The sequence below is a fragment of the Mirounga angustirostris genome, unplaced genomic scaffold (genome assembly GCF_029215605.1).
Source record: "Mirounga angustirostris isolate CCGP_5_RB_7025 unplaced genomic scaffold, mMirAng1.0.hap1 SCAF_2, whole genome shotgun sequence".
Taxonomy (NCBI): domain Eukaryota; kingdom Metazoa; phylum Chordata; class Mammalia; order Carnivora; family Phocidae; genus Mirounga; species Mirounga angustirostris.
The window spans coordinates 45,406,732-45,428,612 of record NW_026991710.1 but is presented as its reverse complement, the minus strand read 5'-3'; the positions used below and the strand labels follow the sequence as shown (position 1 = coordinate 45,428,612).

The 21,881-nt window shown below is 44.9% G+C and overlaps 1 protein-coding gene across 1 annotated transcript in view; it reads left to right on the top strand.

Annotated features, from left to right (window-relative positions):
• Positions 1 to 17,318: 17,318 nt before the first annotated feature.
• IGFBP7 (insulin like growth factor binding protein 7) overlaps positions 17,319 to 21,881 on the top strand; it is a 70,188-nt gene continuing 65,625 nt past the window's right edge. The window contains exon 1 of the mRNA XM_045881088.2: positions 17,319 to 17,836. Within this exon, the coding sequence (XP_045737044.1) occupies positions 17,362 to 17,836 (475 nt within the window). The 5' untranslated portion in view covers positions 17,319 to 17,361. The remainder of the gene's footprint in view (positions 17,837 to 21,881) is intronic.

Sequence of the window (21,881 nt, the reverse complement as noted above, 5' to 3'; positions counted from 1 at the left end):
GATATGGAGATAATGACTATTTCCTGAATATCGTGCTGTTTAAACAGCCCTGCTGTGGTGTTTGGAGAGATTCAGGATGTTTTTGCATCCCAGGTGCTGTTGGAGCTGCTGAGCTAAGCTAAACACAATGCACCAGGCTTTGAGAACAGGTGGTGGCCCGCCAGATTGCTGGCAGTCGGGGTGGTGGCGGGTGTTTTTCTTGTTCCAGAAGTTGGCAGAGGAATGCGTGCTTCAGTACAATCAGTAGCTTTCCATCCTCGAAAAAGGAATGTTTTCCCTGACACCAGTGCGTGGAGACACACTCTACACTGCTCAAAAGCCCTTTCTGAGACAGAACAAAGTCCAAAACTGCAGACTGCCATGCAGAATCCTCATTTTATCCCTGATTTTAGCTGAAGCATTTTGGCTTGTAAAATGAGCAACCCACTCAAGCTAGCTCAAGAGGGTATGTGTGTGTGTGGAGGTGGTATTGAAGGAACACCAGGGAAGAAATAGTTCTGGGGCTCAAAGGAGCTAGAAATCCAGCAGGAATCAAGTCTCTCAGGGACCATGTAGACCCTCCCATCTCCAGTTCCCTCATAGACTCCTCCCCTGTCAACTGTGTTCTTGTTGGCCATGGCACCCGAGCCCCCAAGTCTCTGTCGCCCTCCTGGAAAGGCCTTCCCTGACCCCCTCTTTGCTGCTGTCTCTCCCAATTCTCTGTCAGATCACCCAGTTTTATCATTCCATTGCCTTTACCACTGCAATGGATTGAATGTCATTATTCCCCAAATTCATATGTTGAAATCTGATCCCCAGTGTGATATTATTTGGAGGTAAGGCCTTTGGGAGGTAATTAGGTCATGACCAGGTCATAATTAGGTGGAACCTTCGTGAATGGGATTAATGTCCCCTAAGAAGAGGCCAAAGAGCTACTTCGCCCTCTTTCCGTCATGTGAGAATATGTAACAAAAAACTGGCTGTCTACAACCAGGAAGCAGGACCTCACCAGAACGTGACTGTGCTGACCTTGGACTTCTGGCCTCTAGAACTGTGAGGAATAAATTTCTGTTGTTTATTTATTGAGCACCCAGTTTATGGTACTTTGTTTAGAAACCGGAACTAAGACAATTACCACCTGAATTTTTTTATTTATTTGCTATTCTTTTCCCTGCTTTAACATATGCGTGGTGAGAGCAGGACTTTGTCTTGTACACCACAGCCCTAGACCCTCAAATAGCACGAGCGGTAGCTCTCAGGAAATGCATGATCTTTCACACCCAGAGCCCTCTGCTATGGAATTTCTGTGATAATGGGTTCAAATTCCCAAGAGAGAACATCTGATGGGTTCTCTACCCAGCAAAGGGACTTGTGCCCTTAGTCCAATCAGCCAGGGCCAGGGGGAGGGCTCATAGACACCCTTTCCAAGGGACTGAAAGGTACAAGGTCTCTAAGGGGTCTGTGGGTTTAGAAGACACTGAAACTTGTTCTCAGAGGGGACTGGCCACCTTTGCAGAGTTACCTCCCACTACACGTAAATGTACACAAGCGTGTGGACAACCCACTTCCCTACCCCATGCACATAGGTCACCCACCAAGAAGATGCCCAGTTCAGATCAGACACTCAAACTTGATGTTAGACCACCCTGTATTCCCTGCTCCCAGATCTTGCCTCAAGCTATTCCCTCTCTGCCAGAAAGTCTCACCCCAACTAGTCCAGCCTCCACTATCAGTCTACAGATATTATAACCTTATTTCAGAAATCAACTCGGATTCCGTCCCTTGCCCAGATTCTGCCATTCAGAAGTAGCCGCTCCTTTCCCCAAACTCAGTAACCAACTTGTCACAACCTCTATCAGGGACTTATTCCAGGCTTCTTTTTTTTTTTTTTTTTAAAGATTTTATTTATTTATTGGAGAGAGAGAGAATGAGAGAGAGCACATGAGAGGGGGGAGGGTCAGAGGGAGAAGCAGACTCCCCGCCGAGCAGGGAGCCCGACGCGGGACTCGATCCAGGGACTCCAGGATCATGACCTGAGCCAAAGGCAGTCACTTAACCAACTGAGCCACCCAGGCGCCCTTATTCCAGGCTTCTTTCCAAGAGAAAGGTAAGAATCAGCTAATAAAATGCCACACAAAGACCCCTAGCAGTGATAACCCAAAGACTTATTCACAGTAAGACAGAAGTAAAGCGTGACATCCATGCCAGGTACAAGAGGCCGCTATGAATGTGTTCACACAGAGGACACAGGTCCTTGAAGAAGGCCATTGGAAAGAGTCTTCAAGGGTGATGAGGTTACATTTTGCCTACTTAACAATAAGGACAAGCCCAGTCTTCGCCCAGATGCAGGCTGTCTTTAGATTTTACCCCTGAGACCAATGGTCATCAACTTTGGCTGCATATTAAGGTCACCTGGGATGCTTTTGAAAACTATCCATGTCCAGACCCTACTCTAGAGACTGTGACTTAATTGGTCTGAGGTGGGGCGTGGTCGATGAGTACCACTTAAACTATATCAAAACAAATATCAGAAGAGAAAGACAAGGGCTCCGGGTCCAAAGTAGACTGAGCATGAATCCCAACTCCACCCTTTACCAGCTTCACCGTCTTCTGCAAGTCACTTACAACGTCTGAGCCTCCCTTTTCATACATACAAATAAAGTGATGCTAGTCATGCTTACCTCATATGATTATTGTAAGGATTAGAGAAAACATGTTTAAAATTCCTAGAACATAACAGACCCTCAATGAATGCTGGGTATAAGTATTATTAAAGCCTCTCCCAACAACCTGCCACAGAATGATATTTAACATACTATGGTTTAAACATATAAGGTAGTGTTGCCTCCACAAGAAAATACTAGTGCTTTAAGGAAGAGGGTTGCTTTGTCTTTATATAGGCCAGTCATAGAAGAAAGCTGATTGGCAGGCCAGATGTACTCTTCTCTGAAAAGTAACGTGGTCCAGACTGACTTTTCATGGAGGCAATATGCCATTAATAAGTAACATTCATGTCAGCAACTCCAGCCCAGGAGGCAGCGATTTTGCCACAAAGCAACTGACACAGAAGTCAGTAACTGCCCTTGAATAAGAATGCTGTGCTTACAGAAAGCTATGGATGGCAAAGGCACTGTGGGAACATCACATGAATGTGGGCCGGGCATCTATCACATTTTTCAGGCACGTTCGTATATGGAGGGAAAACCGTCACCATGCACAAAAGACAAGAAGAAACACATTTCTTGTTTTTTTTATTAACAAAATGATAGTATCCAGTTTCCAAATTCCATGAGAGAAATACTTCCTGGCTTTTTCTCTGTACTTGACCCTCTTCCCACCCAAAACTGGAACTAAGTCTATAATGCAATGGTATGAAGCTGAGAGCTTGAGAAGTCTGGCTTGACTTAACCCAAGTTTGTGGGTAAGATACACATGTCATTAGAGTCTGGACCGCTAGAGAAGAGAAAATGCACTTTGTAATCAGGATAATTATTTGCTGACTTAATTTAGACTGTGGAAATGTTGATGAGCCTAGGTCCCTACTTTAAAACATAAGAAATGGGAAGAAATTCCAACGTGGAAATATACAGATTAAATTAAGACAGACAATTGCAAGACAAACAAAAAATATCTATGATAACAAAAGTATCCTGATCAGGACCCTAACTCATGAATTAACCTATTGATTTTTCTCAGCTGTGTACATTAGCCAGTGCTTGGTTGTTTTCCTCCATAGTAGAGGATCAACAAACTATGGCCCATGAGTCAAAGCCAGCCCACCACCTATTTTTGTAAATAAAGTTTTATTGGTACACAGCCACAATCACTTATTTACATATCATCTATGGCTGTTTTCATGCTGCCACAACAGAGTTGTAGAGTTTTGTGATTGTATAGCCTGAAAAATTTAAAATATTTCCCATGCGGGCGTCTGGGTGGCTCAGTTGGTTAAGCGACTGCCTTTGGCTCAGGTCATGATCCTGGAGTCCCGGGATCGAGTCCCACATTGGGCTCCCTGCTCAGCGGGGGGTCTGCTTCTCCCTCTGACCCTCTTCCCTCTCGTGCTCTCTGTCTCTCATTCTCTCTCTCAAAATAAATAAATAAAATCTTAAAAAAAAAAATATTTCCTATGCGACCCCTTACCAGGGAATTTTGCCAAGCCCTGCTCTGTTAAAACATGGCAAATGATCATCTCCCTACAAAAAATACTTAGGCTAACCATGATAGCTTCAGTAAAAACATATTAAAATATATGCTTGAAGATTTACTCTTTATATGGAGTACACAGAATAGCAATAATGTGTTTATTATTTGTTACATACCATTTGGGAAAAATTACTAAGTAAAATTACCTTATACCACTAAATATCTATTTTTATATAGATAAAAGTTATGCTAACAGTAAGGATTTCATTTCAGTCTTTATTAGTATTAACTAGATGGTTAGTTATTTTCACCTATCAGGGCAACTTGGAAAAGAAATACAGTTCATATTATTTCTGTCTTGGTTTTTCCACAGATTAAATGTAAAAGGAAATGGAGCTGGTGTGTTTAATTCAGCTCAGCACTTTCTAACAAGGATGAAATAGTGTCAATTATATGCACTGCAGTTGTTTTAAAGCAAACTGAAACATAAAATATACTCAATTTAATTAAAGCATAAAAATAAAATGAGGTATCAATAGTAAAAGAGTGAGAACAGCAGTATTGGTATGGTAACCTTATTTATGCATCTAGATTTACTGCATCCAAAATTGTGTGGGTTTTAAACAGTCATTAATGGGAATCTGGTTAAAATAGAGCAACAAAGGAGGAAATAAACAATTTAAATAAGTAATATTTTTCTTTTTTGCATTTAGCCATTGTCTAAATGTTAAAATTTTAAATCAGTTTTTAATCAAAGTTTAGTAGTATAATATTTAATTGAAAATACCACCAGATGTTATCAAAACATCTTTCATAATGGCTAAATCGAGGTCTAAGAAGTTATTTAATGAGATAATTGTTGGTCTGTGAATACAGCAGCAATTTCTTATAACACTACAACACATAGGTTTAGAGGCTAGCCGAGGTTCTGTTAACTGTTGTCTGCTTCTCGTATCTCTCCTTGTGTGGTCCAAGCAAAGATGGGTGCTTGCAACACCAAACCTCAAAGTCCAAGCCAACAGATGAGCCCCGAGTATCAGTGCCCTGGGAGATGGGCACCCTCTTTGAACCCCAAGAAAAATTCCATTGATAAGATACAGGGCATAGGTAACACACTGCAAGGTTCACAGGCACACAAAAGCAAGGAAGGGCAGTCACAGACCTTGGCTTCAGGCAAGACTTAATTTCAGAAAACAGTATTTGACAATTTTGGTAGGCAGAATTCTCAGCTGACTACCCAAGATTTCCCACTCTAATCTCCAGGACTAAAAATATGATGATATATCATGCCCATGATTATGTTACTTACATGGCAGAAGAGATGTTGCAGATAGAATTAAATTATTACTGATCAATTGACTTGTAGTTAATCAGAAGGGAGATTATCCAGGTGAGCCTAGTCTAATCACACGAACCTTCTAAAGGCAGAGAGTCCTCATGGCTGGTGGCAGAAGAGGAAGTCCAAGAGATCTGAGGCTCTAGAAAGATTCAACAATGCTATTACCTCTCTGAAGATGGAGGGGGCCACATACAAGGATCAGAGAGCTGTCCGGCCAACAGCCAGCAAGAAAACGGGGACTTCAGTCCTACAACCACAGAAACTAAATTTTGCCAACAATCAAAATGGTCTTGGAAGTGGAGTCTTCCCTCAGAGCCTCCAGATAAGAACCCAATCCAGCCCACACTCTCATTTCAGCCTCAGTAAAGAACCCAGTCAATCTGCAAGCTGCCAAACTTGTGTTAATTTGTTAAGCAGTGACAGAAAATGAATACCACCATCCCCTCCATTATGAAGGCCAGAATGACCAGGCGTTTCCAAAGCATCTATTGGCTTTTCTTACTCAGACTCTGCCTGATCAAATTCCTAAGACCCCCTTGACACTCACCATGACATTAATAAAACTTCCTCTCTCTGGAAGAAAAGATGGAACTGAGAATCTACAAATATTAAGCAAGTTATACCAAGATCTTCAAGCACCTTTTCCAAAAAGACAAATACTGTACTGGGGAAGGCTGCTAACGTCTCTGAGATCCTGGGAGACCCCTCTACCCAGAAGAGTTGGGCCAGTTTGCCATTCAATTCTGCTACCATCCCTCAGAGGCCGACGTAACTATGAACCTGCTTCCAACGCAATGATTAAATTCAGGTTGGGTATTAACACTTCTGCTACATGGGAGGTAATAAAAGGGTCCCTCCCCCAAGCCCTCCAAATCAGCCCCTGCTTGTAAGCAGAACCCTCTGTGTCCACTTTGTCCTTAAAACTGAAGGACTAGAGGGGCACCTGGATGGCTGTTGGTTAAGCGACTGCCTTGGGCTCAGGTCATGATCCCGGGGTCCTGGGATTGAGCCCCACACAGGACTCCTTGCTCAGCAGGGAGCCTGCTTCTCCCTCTGCCTGCTTCCTCTGCTTGTGCATGCACTCTCTCTAACAAATGGATAAATAAAATCTTTAAAAAAAAAAAAAAATGAGGACTATTACGGTTTAGCCTTTTGAAAAAATGTATCTCACCAGCAGGGGGCTGCAACCAGCGTGGGGAATATTCAAATGTCATTTACTATTCGTTGAGATAGAGAATTAAAGAGCAATAGGTAACCCCTCTGTTGCCTTGTAACCAACCTCTGCCTTATTGCTTATTTTAAAAGAATGAGGACTGAGAATCCCCAAACCTTGGTAGGTCCTAAAGCAGCAACCAGGAAACTGAAGAACTCCTTGGGTGCAGAGGATGCTCTGCTTTTCAAGACTAAATACTACTATTCTCCTAGAGACCTTCTCATCAGCAGATGGCTCAGAGATTCAGCTTGTAAGTTGTACCAGTTTGGCTAGAAAGACCAGTTTCCATTTTGTCCCACTCACCATTTTAACTTCATCAGTGTTCACACAGGGTTGTTTAAAAGGTGAGGGGTGAATGAAGGGGGGGAAATCGGAGGGGGAGATGAACCATGAGAGACTATGGACTCTGAGAAACAAACTGAGGGTTCTAGAGGGGAGGGGGTGGGGGGATGTGTTAGCCTGGTGATGGGTATTAAAGAGGGCATGTATTGAATGGAGCACTGGGTGTTATACAAAAACATTGAATCATGGAACACTACATTGAAAACTAATGATGTAATGTATGGTGATTAACATAACATAATAAAGGGCGCCTGGGTGGCTCAGTTGGTTAAGCGACTGCTTTCGGCTCAGGTCATGATCCTGGAGTCCCTGGATCAAGTCCCGCATCAGGCTCCCTGCTCAGCAGGGAGTCTGCTTCTCCCTCTGACCCTCCCCCCTCTCATGTGCTCTCTCTCATTCTCTCTCTCTCAAATAAATAAATAAAATCTTAAAAAAAAACATAATAAAATAAAAATAAATAAATAAAAGGTGAGGGGTGGGCAGCTTATAAAACTACTGAAAGATCTTCAAACTTAAGGCAAACATTAGGTATCTCTAATATTCTAAGTGTCGCCCAAAGTCATTTAGCCCTAAGGGACACCAACAGAGCTACCCACCCAGCCCCCTCACATCCTGAGTCCCTCCAAAGAATATGAGAGGAATCAAATGGAGGAGTAAAGAAAAAGGAAAATAAAGCTGTGTTTACATAATCCCCCCCAACCCATTGAGAGGGGAAGGTCCAACAGTGATCTATTTTAGTCTATTCATCAATTTTGACAAAATCATTGGTTTAGTAATCCTACAGAAACACTGAGGAATGCACAGGAAATAATTAAACAATAACATTTATTGAGGGTTAATTATGTCCTAAGCACTGTTCCAAGTGCTCTATGTGTATTAGTTCATTTAATTTCCCTCCAACTTTTTAAGGTACTATTCTCAACCTCATGTTACAGATGAGAAAACTGGGGGCGCCTGGGTGGCTCATTTGGTTAAGCATCCTACTCTTGATTTCAGCGCAGGTCATGATCTCAGGGCTGTGAGATCAAGCCCTATGTCGGGCTCCATGCTGGGCATGCAGCCTGCTTGAGATTCCCTTTCTCTCTCTCCCTCTGCCCCTCCCCACTCCCTAAAAAATAATTTTTAAATTTTTTTAAAAATTGGGGCACCTGGGTGGCTCAGTCGTTAAGCGTCTGCCTTCGGCTCAGGTCATGATCCCAGAGTCCTGGGATCGAGCCCCACTTCGGTCTCCCTGCTCCACAGGAAGACTGCTTCTCATTCTCCTGCTCCCCCTGCTTGTGTTCCTGCTCTCGCCATCTCTCTCTCTGTCAAATAAATAAATAAAATCTTAAAAAAAAATTTTTTGTATGGTAACTAACATAACATAATAAAATAAAATTAAAAAATTTTTTTAATTAAAAAAAAAGATGAGAAAACTGAGGCACAGAAAGGTTGTTACTTACTCAAGCTCATAAACCTAGAAAGTGCTGGAAATGGAATAAGAGAAAAAAAGCGATCCAAAAAAAATTATATATATTTATATTTAAATATATATATGCATATAATGTATGGTGCTGAGATGTCTTAGATAACAAGAGAGCTAACCAGTGGGAGATGTACAGAGAAATTCGTTCATTCATTCACGAATGCATGCACCTATTGGCCTGAGTGCTGGAGATACAGCAATAGTAAATCACTTTTTTAAAGGCACCCATTATCCTTGCAATTGCACAGTCTGGTGGTTGGATCCACGGCAGTAAAGCTAAGATGGAAAATGTGCCCAGGAGAGACCTCACTGCCAGACCTGAGGGTTAGAGAAGGCTCTTCCCACCGACAGCGATGTATGAGCGGAGACCTGAAGTATGAACAAGGATGCTCTGGGAGTCAGAACAGATTGCCTCAGCTCTTCCAGAACGGTTTTTGTTTCCCCCACTGCAACCCCTCCAGTGCTAAATGTTTTAAAAATAGGCCCAAAAAGAAGAGAGGAAGAGACTGTGGCAGCCAAATTCCAAAGGAGCCCAGTCATTTCCTCCTACCCTGAAAGCCCCCGGCGAGAGAGAGAGGGCTTGGCAAAGGCAGAGCAGGACAGGGTGGATGGACCGGGAAAGGCTGGAGGCAGGAATGCGATGTCCTTACAGAACAGAAGGAAGCTCTCGAGGTCAAATCCAGCTACAGATGCTGTGGGGAGCACGCCTGCCGTGTGGACACGGGCATGAAGGATACAACTCAGAAGAGTGAAAGTAGTCCCGGCGAGCAGGCAACCCAGGACAGCCCAGGAAGAAGGAACTGAGACTTCTGCAGCTCAGGACCGCAGAAGACTGCAAAGGTCTACAGCCGCAGGCGGGCGTCAGCCAGTCCTGGCTATAGCCCGCGCTAGTCGGGGCTTGGCTGGGGTTCAGAAGCTCAACTTTCAGAAGGGAACCGGGGCAAAGGAGGCAGGCAGGGTTCAGTCCCAGAGAGAGAGAATAGGATCTTGGGAATGAGATAAATGCTCAGTTTCTCTAGGGAATTCCAGAAAGAAGAATGTGCATGGGAGGATGGCACATTCAGGGAACTGGAAGTCTTTTGGTTTGCAGGTCAGCGAGGTCAAAGGGGAAAGGTCAAGTGATGCAGCTGGAGGATACGTTTTAAAATACTTTATTAAAAATTTTCTACGAAGTCTAGCATTTTTCTTATCAACTTTGGGTGGTTAATCAGCAGTATTTATTTAGGTATAAACTTCGATTGACCAGAGCTGCCTCAAGAGGCCCAGATTAAAAATTTTATATGTTCTAATTGGTTTGATGCAGTTATACCAGAGAATAGCTTTAATTGGGTCCCCAATGAGCCTCTTCTAGCAAATGCTTGTGGTATAGAATTACATTAAGAATGCAACCAAAAAAGATTTATCGGGCTGCCTTCTGAGAGGCACACGAAGCTGGAAAGTGTTGCTTTCCCACATTAAACGAATTTCCTGGACTTACGAATGTCCATCACCACAGGGACAAGCCATGGCTGAAAATACGGAAGGTTTCCTACACAGGCATCGTCGCCACATTGTCAAAACCCCTCCTGATACTCCCCCTGTGTACTAACAGGACACCTCAGTTGGGTCTGCTTCCCATCCTGGGGGCTGTTCAAGCCTCCAAAAGACAACCCCCCCCCCCATCCAGCTGTGGGCTAGCCTGTCGACAACAGTCTGAGACCCAGGATCACACACAGAACATGAGCGATTTCACCAAAGGCCCAGGAGACATGAGCTCCCTTCTCTTAAAGTTGTATCCTCTCTCCCCTCTCTTGAATATCTCATCCCCAAATCACTTTTTCTCCAGTAAGAAAATCACTGGGGAACCTCCCCTACCCCTGAAGGCCTTGACTGTGAAGCCAACCACCTGCACATCTCATGGGCTTCCAGAACCCAAGGCCGAGTATACCATGAGGATAAAAATGTCACCTCTTGACGTTGAAGAAAACCTAAAACTGTTACTTCTCAATTAGGCATAGGAATAGACTCAAATGACCCAAGAGAATTCCACTCAACAAGAATCAAAAGAAGAGGGACTTTTTCCAGTATTCCCTCTGTTCTGGCACATCAACATTTCTCTTAAAAAGCAAGCATTTTTATTAAAACATTAATGCTATGAGAAGGCAGCAATGAGGGACGTGCCTTGGCATTAGGGATTTGGATCTGAAACTTGATAGCTATAGATGGCGACAATACTGGAATTACCTTGTTACTCACCCCGGAGGCTGACACACCAGCCAGGTATCTACGTTGTCGTAGATAAAGTAACAATCCTGTCATTCCGTTATCAGCTTTTAAAAAAGTGAATCTTTAGCACAAGTGAAAGGAATGTTGTTATTCTACTCCCTTAAAAGCTTTAAAAAAAAAAAAAGAAAAGAAAAGAAAAAAGCAGTATCAGTGAAAGAAAACTTGTTACTCAACATCTTAACACCCTAGCTGATGATCTGCTCAGAAGGGAAGGGATCAAAGCTCTCAGGATAAATATCCTCACAGACTTTCAGGACACCCACATAACCCCTTCATAAGCACAAAGTTTTCCTCACAGTTAAGTTTGTGACCGAATCACTTATTCCCTGAAAATATTTTATTCATCCTGGTTTGATATTCTCCCAGGCCTCTTACAACGATGAGGAGACATTCTTTATTTTTTATTTTTCTACTTTGCCAAGGTGAATTATGGAATCAGGCAACTGGAAGATTAATATGGGGGCACTGCATCATTTACCACCAAATGATCATATCATTTCCCCCATAACAAAAAAGGATGGAGTCTAATTATGGACTAACCCAAGGAGATTTCTTTCTACTTGTTGTCACAAGAAGCAATGCTTCTCTAATTTATTTTTTAGGGGGATGCAAATGTAAAAGTCTGTGTTAATTCAAAGTTAAAGTGTAAAATAATGAATTTTAAGCCAGGAAATGAAGCTCCCAGAGATTTAACAGCCTCATGTGATATATCTGGTATAGTGAGGATTAGAGCGTAAACCTAAATTTTCTTTGCAATTGTGTATATTTGGAAGTTAGCTTATTATTCAGTGACCTTCAGAAATCTTGAAAGGTTGTCAAATAATAGAGCAGAATGTGAGAGAGACCATCTTCCTTGATGATCTCTAAAAGTCCTTCAGATATCTCCGTGCCCCTGATGACTTACAATTGGGGCTAAACGCTCCAGCATCACCTAGCTTTCAATGACCTCTAGAGAGTCCTTCCAGTTCTGTGTCTCTAATATGGAATTTTATAGGCTTTTAATGCCTTTTCAATTATACCATTAGCTATTTCCCTGCATAGCTGTAGCTCTTTTAAGAGATCAGATGTAGAATGCTGATAAGAAATCGGTTTCTGTCCTTTATTAAACAATGAGATTTTATCATTGAGGGACTTCACATAAATAGAGAGAACCAGCATCAAGGGCTGACTCTAAGTCAAATTTCCTGCCATGTCTCTACGACAAGGTGATATGATCACTACAGAGCCCCCCCCCCCACCTTTCTAGAACTGTCCAAAAAGGATGAACCTGGTTTTATAAAGAATCAGCACAGCCAAAACCAAGCTCATCATCTTCTCCCAACACAAACCTGCCTCAGCAGCAATTTCACCAAGTCTCCCAGGCCAGAAGTTTCAAGGTTTTCTCTTTACTCCTTCTCACAGTTACTTTCAAAGGCCTGTATGTTCTACATCTTAAAAAAAACCTCTCATCCATCCTTTCCCCTCTATTTAGGGTGACCGCATGTCCCTGTTGTCCAGGACAATCTTGATTTATGCCTGTTGTCCCAGCACAAGTATAAACAGTACTCCCTTTTGCTCACGAAAGTGTCAGAATGGACAACAAATGATGTGGTCCATTTGGGACGGTCCTGCCTTCCCATCACCACAACTCACGTCAAGTCCTCCTTGATTCCTGCCTGGATGGGAGTTATAGTGGGCGGGAGTAGTTGCCCAGCTGACTTTTTAAAAATTTTAACTCAGTGCCAGCTCTGTATCAGGCCCAATGTTGGCACCAGGTCAGGCTTCCCTGTAAGGCTGTGAGGGGCATGCACAGGAAGCGAGTGAGGCTGAAATTCAGCCCTCCCTTCACCTGCTAGGCCATGTATTTTGGTGCAGGCTCGGTTCTCCTCCCAGGAGGAAGAGGCGACTTCTTCTTGGTACAAAGGCATCATCTACTTGCCAAGTCTTGTACCCTCTGTGCTGCATCTGCCCAGGGCGGGGAAGGGCCGGGGGGCTTTTTCCTAATTTATATAAAGACACTACAAAAGCTAAAGGTAGCCCCTACTTTGTAGAAATTACACTCCTTCTTCAAGTCTGTCCCTGTTCCAATCCATTCCCCTCTTCTGTACTGACCTTCCTATGCTGCAATCCTGATCTTGCCTCTCCGCAGCATCCTTCAACAGCTCCCTGTCATCTATGAGCTCCGGTCCAAAGTCGTGGGCATGGTGTGCAAAACCCTTGGTCGTCTTGTATCTGCCTTCTCTCCAGAGTCAGCTTTCCCCAATTCTCCCCATACACACCTTGCTTCAGCTATGCTGGACTTTTTCCAGTTGTTGGGATGTGCCAAAATCCTTTGCACTGGCTTTGTCCTTTTCATGTGCTGTTTATCTGGGCTGGGATCATCATCCATACCCCATCCCACCACCTGACAATCTATTTACTGATGATGATGAAGGAGGAGGAGGGAGAGGAGGAGAAAATGAAGTGATGATAAAGATGATGAATAACTATCATAACAGACTGTTAGATAGAACAACTTTTCCTGTGCCTGGAAATGGAGCTAGGATCCACAACCCAAAACTACAGATGCCACATGTTCCCACATTCTAAAAAAGAGCCACCAAGAACTGGAGCAGAATGTTCCCCAGTGCTAAAGGGCCTACAACAATCAACCCCTCCCAGCATATTCACCCCTGCTCTACATAAGCTGGTTGGGGGCGAGTGAGAGCCCAACGGAGGACACAGTGGGGTTCTCCTCCCCTTCATGCCTGCCCCCTCCCACCCGAAGAAGCCAAGTGAGGGGGGGAGCAGCCAATATCTCTGTGGTGTTTGCAAAAATGGGAAACAAATAGTCCATTTTCCAGTCAGATGTCTGCTGGGGAGGCAGGGCACAGAGGGATACAGCAGGGAAGGCCACATGGCACCCTCAGCCTCCCACAGATGCCATCGAAGTTTGCTGGCCTGGGAAGTCTTGGAGATGCCCCTCCCCACCAAGAAGGGTGTTTGCCAGGTACATGGACCCACTGACAAAGTTTGGGAATGTGCTGTGGGTTGGGGTGGGGGCATGTTGAGCTGAAAGAGAATAGAAAAAGAAGGAGCTGGGGGGCAAATCTCTCCTGTGCCATTGCCCTTCATCCAAAGGCCACCAGGAACACATCTGTAGTCAAATACGTTGGCTTTCTTACTGTAGCAAGAGAGAATGGGCTCCACGTGGAACTGCGGAGTTCCCGAAGTTAAGAGGGTGTTAGAAAGAACCTATTATAGGATTTGGACTCTGGTTGAGTAATTCTGGGGACGATTTAAGGAATCAGGAGTTCACTCTGGATGGAACAATTCTATGATTATCTCAATAACTCTTATCTATAGGGAAGGCAGACTCGAGTAATAGAAATAATTGGTAAAGCTGCAGTCTTTTTTTTTTACGTTTTTATTTAGGTAAAGCAGCAGTCTTGTCTAGTGAGAGAGGGGCTGTGTCGTATTCTGTAGCTGGCACCTTGTCTGGAGTAGGGCGAAGATCTTGCCCTCATAGCCCTCAGAGGACACCAATGTTCCCAGCACCTTGATCTGGGGCTTCAAGCCTCCAGAACTGCGAGAAAATAATTGTCTGTTGTTTAAGCCGCCTCGTCTGTAGTATTTGATTATGGCAGCCCCACCAACTAATACAGACCTATAACAAATAAAGAGATTAAATTAGTAACAAAACACGGTCCATGAAGAAAAGCTGGGGCTGAGATGACTTCACTGGTGAAGTCTACTAAACATCTGAAGAAAAATTAATACCAATTCTTCAGAAACTCTTCAAACAAACAAACAAACAACAGAAGATGAGAGAATACTTCCTAACTCACTCTGAGGCCACTGTCACCCTGACACCAAAACCAAAGACAACAAAGAAAACTGTGGTCCAGTATCACCAATGAATACAGATGCCAAAAACCTGCAACAGCCTGTTAGCAGACCAAACCCAGAAACATACAAAAAAAAAAAAAAAAAAGGACTATACATCATGACTAAGTGGGATTTTATCCCAAGCACGCAAGTTTGGTTTAATGTTCAAAAATCAATTAATGGGGCGCCTGGGTGGCTCAGTCGTTAAGCGTCTGCCTTCGGCTCAGGTCATGATCCCAGGGTCCTGGGATGGAGCCCCGCATCAGGCTCCCTGCTCAGCAGGAAGCCTTCTTCTCCCACTCCCACTCCCCCTGCTTGTGTTCCTTCTCTCACTGTGTCTCTCTCTGTCAAATAAATAAATAAATAAAAATCTTTAAAAAATAAAAAAAAATCAATTAATGTACTATGCCATCATCAACACTGATCCTCTCAACAGATGCAAAAAAGGCATTTGACAATTCAAAAGTTAAAATTCCAACTCTTGATGATAAAAGCACTCAACAAAATGGGGGATAGAAAAGAATTTCCTCAACCCGAAAAGACCATCTATGAAACACTCACAGGTAACATCATCCTTAGTGGTGAAAGACTGAAAGCGTTCCTTCTAAGGTTAAGGTCAGGAGCAAGAAAATGATGCCCACTCTCACCACTTCTATTCATTATACTGGAGGTTCTACCCAGGACAATGGCCAGAAATCAATCAATCAATCAATCAATCAATGGCAGAAAGATTAAACAGGAAGAAGTATAAAATTCTATTTGCAAATGACATAGTCCTCTCTCCACACCCAGGCTTTTCATCTCACTAGAACTAAAGCTGAATAGGTGACAATATCTTCTTTCTTGGAAGCAAGGAGTTGTCAAATTTCTTTGTCAAGGCTCCATTTTCCTGCCGTTTCTCCTTTCTCTGAATAAGCGCATCTGTTCCTATTTCCAGGTGCTCCTCGTTGGCGCTCTCACACCGCGCAGGAGCCCCCTTCAGTGACAAGAACGCCGCTGTTCTTCTGCTTCCCGGGCGGTGAGGAACCCCAAAGGAACTCTACTGTCCCACGTGCTTGCATGCCTACTGCTGGCTTTGATGCAGGGTTTCAGAACACCACACAGCTGCTGTCAGTGTCCCTATGCCACCCCCCCAAACTTGTAGAGCCTGAGGGCTTCATCTGGCTGCACATCCACCTGGGAGCTAACTTGATAAGCACCTTAACTGACTGTCTTCCCTTTCTGTCCACTCCCCCCCCCCCCAAGCCCCGTGGAACTGGTGTGTCCTTATGTGGCCTCTCAAGTAAACTATTTGCACTGGACTCCTTGTTCTAGGGGTCAGGTTGTGGGGAGGCTAAACCTATGACAGGATAGTCATAGTGGGTCATCTCAACTTAGCTGACCTTGATCAATTCATAATGTTACAACAGAATAGGAAATATCAGAGTGCACTCTGCATTTGTTTCAATTTGGGACTGTATACTGGGTTCATGTAAACTGTATCTCAAGTGGGACAAAGGCAAGAATATTTAGGAAAACTCTGCTCCAAAGACTTTTCATCGTTTTACAAACAATTGTCATGTCAACATATGACCTTGTAAAGAAAAGTGTCACTTTCCCAGAATATCCAAGGAGAGGCCAAAAAGCAGTGCTAGGTTTTCCGGATAGGAGGATGCTTGGTTTTTTTATTCCCCAAATAAATTTTGTGATTGTATAATTTTCAAAAAAGTTTACAGGAATCCTAGGAAGGCTGATGAGTGACATCATATATTGCTGGTGGCATCGTGTTAGCAGTCCTATAAATCCTTGGATTTATGCTAAGAAAAAAACTTCTCTAAAGAACTAAAAGGTGACATGCAGAATGATGCACATTGCAATGTTGTATGTTCAATAAAAATGGAAAGAATTTAAATGTCTGGATAGGAAGGATTTGAAGGACATACTCTCAGGAAAAAGAGGCTTTAAGGGTAAGTCTGCAGAGCACTTTACAGAGAAACGGAGGAAAGTCTGCAGAGCACTTTACAGAGAGACGGAGGAGGAAATGTCAGTCCTTTATACCAAAAACCTCATGGGACTACTGGTGAAAATTGCTTCGGGTGCCTCAGTGGCACACCCAGCTGTGCCCTGTTCTTCGGAGAGGTTTGTTGGAGATCCAACACGATTTAGTATGAACTTAAGGCAATGCAACAGCTCTCATGAATTCAGAACTCACACTTAAAACTTGACTTGGCGTAAGAGAGCACAGGGGCAGGGGTCCATTATGCAGTTCCAAAAACGAGGAGTGGTTGGCAATGATTTGTCCTCTTAGCCCGGCACCCAAGGCCACACCGGGCCTGTGGCCAACGGGGACACAAATCCCCACGTGGGGTTTTAAACACGACTTGTTATTAAAAGAGTAGTCAGTACTCAGGTCTCCCAGGCCCACGGGGAATTTAAGAGCTTAAACACAGGGTCGGCTCAAAGTCGTTAAGAAGTATAGATATCCGGGCGACCCCCAGGGCCTGGGGAGCAGTCCGCGGGGCTGAGGGCGGGGGCCCGAGCGGAGCCGGCGCGGCGCGCTGGGAAGCGGCCGCGAGACCGAGGGCCCAGGGCCCGCGCGGATGCCCCGCCCCGTCGGCTGGGGCGCTCGAGCCGGGCGGTCCCGGGAGGCGCGGCGCGGGCGGGGCGGCCGAACTCTCACCGCCCCGGGGTGTGGTTCCCGCGGCCGGGCCGGGCGGGGCGCCGGGCTTAAAGCGCCGGGCGGGGGCACCCGACTCACTCGCGCTCCCGCCGCCTCCGCACCCAGCCATGGAGCGGCCGCCGCTGAGCGTCCTGCTCCTCGGCGCCGCCGGGTTGCTGCTCCTGCTCCTGCCCCTCTCCTCTTCCTCCTCTTCGGACGCCTGCGGCCCCTGCGAGCCGGCCGCCTGCCCGCCCCTGCCCCCGCGGGGCTGCCAGCTGGGCGAGACCCGCGACGCGTGCGGCTGCTGCCCGGTGTGCGCCCGCGGCGAGGGCGAGCCGTGCGGGGGCGGCGGCGCCGGCAGGGGGCACTGCGCGCCGGGCATGGAGTGCGTGAAGAGCCGCAAGAGGCGGAAGGGTAAAGCCGGGGCAGCAGCCGGAGGCCCGGGGGTGAGCGGCGTGTGCGTGTGCAAGAGCCGCTACCCGGTGTGCGGCAGCGACGACGTCACCTACCCCAGCGGGTGCCAGCTGCGCGCCGCCAGCCTGAGGGCCGAGAGCCGCGGGGAGAAGGCCATCACCCAGGTCAGCAAGGGCACCTGCGAGCAAGGTGGGCACGAGCGCTGTCCCTTCCGACCCCGCCCCGGCGGCCGCGCGCCCCCTGGCGGATCAGACCCGACAGGGCGTCCGCGGTCGCGCTGTCCCGCGAGGACCCCAGTGGGCGTCCCGGGGGACGGATTCGGGGCGGAGGGGCTGGCAGCCGCCGAGAGGCATGGGCGGCGCCCCCTCTGCTCTTTTTTTGGTGGTTTTATTTTGGAAGCTTGTTGCGTGCGCCGAGAAGTGAGGACTGGCGGGGCGAGGGTAGATACAGAAAACGTTTTCCGATACCACAGGCTCCCGCGTCCCAAAGGCTCAGCCAGCACAGTGCTGCCCCCACTCCTTTGGAAACCCAAGATGTCGTTTCCTCGTCGTCCTTTCTTGGCTCCGGTGGAAGGGAAGTCAAGAGAGAGGGGTAAAGAGTTTGACGATGAGGTGCGCAAGTGAGGACTTTCAGAGAAGTTCTTTGTCCTACGTTTAATTGGCTAGACTGTAAGAATTTTAAAAATTGGATCTCATGGTTTCTTAATATTAGAGAAAGTAATTCACTTAGTGGAAATTAAAGATTCTCAAACAATAATGTAGCTAATTATCTGTGGGCAAAAAGTACAAACTCTTCGAAGAATGTTTTTATGGGGTAGTTTATATTGTGAAGCTTACGACCATTTTGTTTTTCTTGTCCCATTTTTGTGTAATTCGTCCCCAGGATGCACTGTTCAGCAGGAATGCCTTTGAGGTCATGTTTGATCGTTTATTTATTTATTTTTTTTCCAGACAGGTCCAAACTTGCCATAAATGAAAAGGGAAAATAAAGAAGAGTCTGGACTTGTAAGGGGGAAGAAACCTCAGAGATTTTAACTCTGTCTGAAATGAAATTACTGCCTACGGAAAATGTTAAAGGGAGAGTTAGAGATCCAACCTTGGCAGTCCCTCTCCTGGCCCCAGCCAATGTAGAAAGGAGGAGGGAGGCAGTTCTCTTGAAATGACAGAGGCAGTTGCTTCTTTAAGCACACCTCAGACTTTCTCCACACTTTCCAAATAATTTCTTTTTTTAGAGCTTTTCCCAGAAGTCCATATTCTGATAGGTCGTATGTCACTAATTTCAGAGTTCACTACTGAAAGCGTTGAATCTTAACTGTTGGCTGTTTAGATTATTGTCACCGTAAACTTAGAAAATCACAACCCAAAATAATTCATAGACTTTTCCAACAAAAATAGTCATTTGTTCTTTTGGATCTAACTTATCAGTCATTTCCTGAAAAGAGAAATGTATGCAGTTTAAAAACTCATTCCAAATACTGAGATTTTTCTTATAAGCATTCCAAGGGGAATTTTTCCCCATAGTCTTTCCAAATCACTGGTACTTGCTTATCAGAGCAGAAGGTTAGCTGGATGATTGTTTAGGCATTGTTGCCAATTCTAGCCTGTAGCTGGTTTTATCCCTTTTTCTCTCCTGCTATGTGTGTCTCTAAACACACAGTGGGATTATAAAATCTTGAGATGGACAGTCCTATAGAACTAGGCCTATCACCTCATTGCCATCAACACTCAGTTCCTCAGCACCTTTCCAGACTGTTAACCCCATGAAGATATGGACCTGGTTTTTCTTTTTGTTTGGGAAAATATTAAGGGAAATAGCATCTAAAACTGGAAACCTTGACATAAATTAGCCTTTTCTTCCCAATCTAAATTTAGAGATATGGGGTCTAATGCCTGGGAGCATTTATTATGCCAGAGTAAGCAGAAAAGAATATGAGGTCTACCAGTGTACTTTTCTACAACAGAGACAAATGGGGCCAAAACCAGATCTCCTAATATATTTCTCCTGATGTGGAGGTGTTTTGACAATGACAGAGGCAAACCTGACAGAGTGCCATTTATTTCTGTGCCATTTAGTACTGGGACTCTGCAAAGAATAGGAAATGCATTTTCTAGGTTCCTCCAGTTATTTCTACCCTGAGAAGAAACTTGAGTTATGCTTCCTCAGGTATTGAGAGAAGGGGGGCATTCTTGTTCATCTCGTTAACCAACACTTATTGAGCATATAGCACATGTCAGCCCTGTGCTCGGTGTTTTATAGCCAAGGATGCACAAACAGATCTGGTCTTGCTGATTAAGAAAGTATCCATAGCTGAATCACAGATCTGTACCTCTGAAACAAATAATGCAATATATGTTAAGGAAAAAAAAAAAGATAGCAGGAGGGGGAGACGAACCATGAGAGATGATGGACTCTGAAAAACAAACTGAGGGTTCTAGAGGGGAGGGGGGTGGGAGTATGAGTTAGCCAGGTGATGGGTGTTGGGGGGGCACGCTCTGCGTGGAGCACTGGGTGTTATGCACAAACAATGAATCGTGGAACACTACATCAAAGACTGATAATGTAATGTATGGTGATTAACATAACAATAAAAAAAGTATCCATACAAGTTGCAGTCTCACCTCCCTGAGTGCCTTCCCTGGTAGACCCTCCCAATTGTCCCCTTCTTTTCTGAGATCACCACTTACCTACCATCTGGGGAAAGATCTTGGTCTGCCTGTTTTCTGAACCTGTGGTAAGAGGCAAAGCCATCTTCTCAAAATTATGTCCAAAAGGTAATGAGCTAATCATGTCAAACCTTGGAACTGCCATTATGAGTTTAGTGCCATTAGATCTTATTGAGGTCCCTGATGTCATGAGTAAGTGGAAGAGGGGATTTGACAATTCAGTTTAATAAAAAGTTATAGAGGTGCTGAGATCTATAATAAAATCACACAGTTGGAAGAGAATATGGTGCTCCTTTATTCTGATTCTTGGTTAACACCTTTTGTTCGTGGTTTGTTCATGGTCCTTTAAATCCGAGCTTCTCAGTGATTCCATTTCAGCCACCTTGGGTCTCTGTGTTTAGTACTTTTAGGACCAAGTTCAAACTGCCTAGCTGGGCATACAAGGCTGTTTTCCATAACTATATGATTTGTATATGTATGATTACATAAACCTGATTTAATGATTCGATGACAAATCATTGGTCTCTGGCCTGTCTCCCCTCCCAGGAGGTGGGGGGTGGGCCTGAAAGTTCCTTCCCTAAAACTGGAACTCAGAGAAGTTCTGTGTAATTCGTCCCCAGGATGCACTGTTCAGCAGGAATGCCTTTGAGGTTATGTTGATCGTTTATTTATTTTTTCTCCTCTTCAACCCCCTTATGGTCCAGTCACAGTAAGTGTTGCTGTTTGCTATTGTTTGCAGTCACACCCTCACTATCTTTCCACTCTTTGAACTCCAGGCCTTCAAGAATCAGCCCATGTCCCTTTCTCTATGAAGCTCCTTAACCTCCCCCCACCCTGCTGTGTTCCACCTACCCTGTACCCCCATAATGATGTCCTTGTCCTCCTTCAGTTTTCTGTAGGCTTCCAGCCATTTTTCAACAATATTTATTGCACACATATTGTGTATATGTAAGCAAGAGGGGTTCTAGCAGAATGGTGAGACACTGAGCTCTAGAGCCAGATCCCTGGGTACGCATCTTAACCCTGCCCCTTATGCTTAGGCAAGTCACTTGACCTCTTGGAACTGGGTTTCCTCACCTGTAATAGAGGGATTATAATCGTACCTGTCTCAGAGTTGCTGTTAAGATTCAGTGTTGTGGAAAGCACACAATAGATATGCATTGTCATTATGGAACTTGAAAGTAAGCTCTATGAGGAAAGGGAACTTTTGCTTCCTGATCTATGCCTACATCAGTGCCTGGCACTAGTAGATGCTTTAAACATACGTTGAATGAAATTTACCAGGCGTTCTTCTAGTCTCAGGGCAAGCAGCCTTGAATAAAATAAGGTCCCTTTCTCATGGCTTTTACTGTAAGCTTTAGACAGAAACATTTTTATTTAATAGCATGTGCTGTGAAGAATGTACAACAGGGAAATGGGATGGAGGCTAGGGATGGAGGATCAGTATTGAGTGAGGGCGGGCCAAGCCATGCAGAGGATCCATGTGGGGATTTCGGCCAAGGGACCAGAATTCCTGAGGGAAAAACAAGCTCTGCTGGTTAGTATAGCACTCCCCATTGTCTCCAAAGGGC